At 37.9% G+C, this 3969-nt stretch overlaps 1 protein-coding gene across 13 annotated transcripts in view; it reads right to left on the reverse strand.

Moving 5' to 3' along the window:
- Positions 1-242: 242 nt before the first annotated feature.
- Positions 243-3969, reverse strand: part of LOC106869927 (tripartite motif-containing protein 2) — a 47194-nt gene continuing 43467 nt past the window's right edge. For 12 of the 13 annotated variants that reach the window (XM_014915860.2, XM_014915859.2, XM_052974230.1 and 9 more), the window contains one exon: positions 243-1652. In XM_014915860.2, coding sequence (XP_014771346.1) covers positions 508-1652 — 1145 coding nt within the window. In that variant the 3' untranslated portion in view covers positions 243-507. Of the gene's footprint in view, positions 1653-3579; positions 3617-3969 lie in introns of those variants that run through there. The other variant, XM_014915861.2, reaches the window with a different exon arrangement.

Here is a 3969-nt window from a genome sequence, read left to right on the forward strand (position 1 = left end):
TCCATTTTGTAAGGGTAATGTGTAATTTGAGATATTTAGCTGCTATTTCTAGCAGGTTGCCAGTGGCTAAATATATTGATGGCAACTGAATAACAACATTGAAGTATCCATCAATGGGTAGTGGTAATAACCGATTTTAGTGATGGAAGTGTACGTTGTCCTCTTCAGAACAGAGCTAATATTAAATAACAACAGACTGATTAAGTTAAAATGGAGGAAAAACTCATCAAAAACAAACAATAAACAATTCTTATCTTTTTTTTAATTAATTAAAAGTCACCTAACCCTTTGTCTTCATTTGAAATTGTTGATGAGAATTAGACATGTAGTAGCATAAATAGGAAAATTTACATATGATTATATAAGATAAAGGTTTGCAAAAATGAAAATATAAATTTGCATTGTAGTTTTATTATATTTGAACATGTGAAAGCAAAAGGACTTACTGGAAAGGAAATTTGAAAATGAAATCTGGAAGAATTCAGAATTTTTATGGTGACTCCATATTTATAATCGTTCAGATCGGAAAGTTTGTTCGATTTCATTTGCTTTAGTAATATCAAAGAAAGCAATTTCGGTGGCTTTGCGTTCACCATGTGATACGCATAATTTGTTGTCTGAGGTTAAGGCTAAGCCTTGCGGATGTCGTAATCTATGATAACTGCTAAGAGTCTCTCTAATCCACTGGCCTCGCTGATCAAAACAAGCTATACGATCATTATAATGATCAGCAATTAAGACGTTCCCAGAATGGTCAATGCAAATACCATATGGGGAACGAAGAAATCCAGCATCACGTCCATAAGTACCTATGTTTGTGACAAGAATTCCATTTTTGTCAAATGCTTTCAGAGAATGATTACCAGAATCAGCAACAAAGATTAATCCATTTGGAGAAAATATTACATGCCTTGGAGAACGGAAAGGACAATTGTTCCTATCATTGGTAGGGTTTATTTCAAGAACGATGTTGAATTGTTTATCTAGAAGTGTCAGAGAATTACCCTGTTGGTCAGTGACAGCAAAGTATTCACCGAGAGGATCTTCAGAAATACCAAAGGGAGATGTGAAAGAACCCTGCCTATACGTATTCATGACTGTACCTTCTTTCGATAGAAGCATAATGCATTTCTGGACATGACTAGTTAGCACCACTTGTCGCTCTTTAGTCAAGGTTGCACAAACTGGATAAATGTTCTCCAGGTCACAAGTATTCAATAGCTTACCATTTGTGTCTAAGGTTTGAAGTCGATTATTGAACATATCAGTCAAAAGTAAGACATTGTTACCAATATACTTAACATCAGTTACATCTCCAAGGTGACCAAGATCACGTCCTTTCTTTCCAAACCTCCAAAGCCCTACAGCATTTTTCAAATTTGAAAAATCTTCATCATACTGAAACAGTGTGTTGTCATATGCTTTACCTTCTGGTCTGCTAATCTGGAGCTGCTCAAAGAATTTACCATTTTTTCTCTCAGTTTTTGATACAGGCATAGTGGATTCGGTTTCCGTATTATATTTAAGCAAAATGCATTTTCTCTTGTATAACTTATCATCAGAATTTGACTTTTTACGAGAAAGTTCCTGACACTGTTCTACATCAGGGTTACCAAGTTTATTCAAACTTTCCAAAGATATTCCTCTGGTATCTGGAATTGAAATCATAAAACATTATGAGTAATGATTGTCATATATATTTCACAAAGTATGTGTGTGTATGTGTGTGTGTGTGTTAGAGCAATTTCAAAACTGCAATTTATTCTTTTCTTACACTGGTATAGGGTTACAAATTTTGGGAAGGATACAGTTGATTGGGCACAGTCACTATATACTAGGTACTAATTTAATTTACTTCCTTCTAGAACAGTAGTTATACAACTTATTTTATCATGGAACCCTTATACAATTTTGGCGATCTTTCGGTACGAATTCCTAATTATCAGCATTTTCCGTAAAAAGTGTCTTCGGCAATCTTTACCAAAGATCGGCCTTTTCCGTAAAAAGTGTTGGAGAGAAACAGGGAAACGACGTCATAACAGCGAAAGACATACAAAGAGCGCAATTTATTTTGAAGGGTTTAGAGTTAGGGTGAGGGTTTTAGGGTTTGCGTTAGGGAATTCCGTCCCTAACCGTAACCCTGACACTAAAACCCTAACCCTAACACCGTAGTGAAGATCGTGCGGGTGTTACGGAAAAGGCCAATCTTTGGTAAAGATCGCCAAAGACACTTTTTACGGAAAAGGCCAATAATTAGGAACTCATACCGAAAGATCGCCACAATTTTTAAAAAAGGAAAAAAATAACTCACTGAACTCATTCCTATATTTAACGGATAATCTCCATGATTTTAATCTAAAGAAGATATTAAAGGAAACAAAAATTGTTTTACTCGACTCTTTTTGTTACCGACTACGCTCTGTCCTTCCCTTTCAGGATTCTACTCCTCTGAAATTCTGTCCCACCACATGCTTTTCTGCAGCCATCAGCTTGCAAATGTTCCAGAGGAATGTTAACCCTGCTGATTTCACTGATGACCATTGACCAACGAAGGCCACAGGCATAGCCCATTCCAGCTCGATGGACAGCACTTAAACACCATCATTCAAAAGACTTCAACGCATACAGCACCTCTTGATTTTCGAATTATACAGGTAACAAAAGAGATAATGTAATATCAGCGTAACTAAAACCCCTTTTTGTATCCCCCAAAAAACCACAGCATATTTTAACTCGACACGCCAATTCTTCCCCTACGCCCCTCGACCTCACAAGTCTTCACGGCCTGTCTTGCTGCCCAAATGCTCGCCACATCGAGCTAAATTTAATCATTAACATCCCCTCAGTTCTGGAGCCGTCGGGGGTTATCCAGAAGTGATAGAAAGAGACCAGATGGTTAAAAGTAGTTGCCTCATTTGGGATGCCAAAGTCTGCAACTCCTTCGCTCCTTGCCACATCCTGGATGCTGCAGTTAATGGGAGGGTCACTGATTCCGTAGTCGAACGGAAGAAAACCCTGACGTGCCGGGACCTGATAGTGAACTATCTTTTCCAACCTGTGGTGTTTGAGACGTTCGGAGGGATTGGGCCACTAACCGCTAAGTTCTTGACAACGTTGGCAGCTCGCCTCACCGAAGTATCAGGTGATGCCCGTGAGGGCGCTTGGCTTTCCCAAAGCCTTCGCCTCTCCAATGCCCGTGGTAACGGTATGAGCGTGCTGGCTTGCTTCAAGAAGTTCCGTTAAACCTTGCAGTGTGCGACCAGTTGCTATGATAAAAAAAAAAAATTCCCACAAATGGTTTCAATGCAGTTTTAACAGAAAGATTTGGAAGAATTAGATGAACGTTCTCCGGTAATTTTCTTTCATGTAAATAAATGTTCATGTTAATTTTAAAATTTGCCAGCAAAATCTTACAAAATGAAAATGTTCTAAAAAATTTTCTAAAATTAAAATTGCTTAACTTTCCTCGCAATTATCACAAAAGACTCGTACATCAATGAAGAAAACAAACATTTTTTCAAAACTTGAAAACAAGTTCCTCTAAGGAACAAAATAAAGATTTTCAAAATTCTACAATACCTTGTAGTAACGCTGTGCGCATGCGTAGTCTCACGCATGCGTGGAATTCAACAACCAAATTTCCCGCTTCATTCTACCTCTTTCTTGCTGGCCAGCGATTGAGCAAGGGCGTGTTTAGCTGTCTATCTCCATCTTTCGAACTTACGCTAGATAGCTCGCTCACATCTACATACCAACGTCCCAACAACCATACTCACACACACAGAAGACGTCTCAACAAACAAGAGCTAAAGATGTATATATTTACCACCTTGAATAAATGTTGTTTGTGTTGATAGTCTGGAGTTCAGCGTTCCGTTATAATTCTTAATTTTATATAGGAAAGTCAGGTATACATCTAATGATGTATAACCCACTTTCCTATAAAGTGGTGACCCCGACGTGATTCGA

This window comes from Octopus bimaculoides, chromosome 18 (assembly GCF_001194135.2).
Source record: "Octopus bimaculoides isolate UCB-OBI-ISO-001 chromosome 18, ASM119413v2, whole genome shotgun sequence".
In the NCBI taxonomy this organism is placed as follows: domain Eukaryota; kingdom Metazoa; phylum Mollusca; class Cephalopoda; order Octopoda; family Octopodidae; genus Octopus; species Octopus bimaculoides.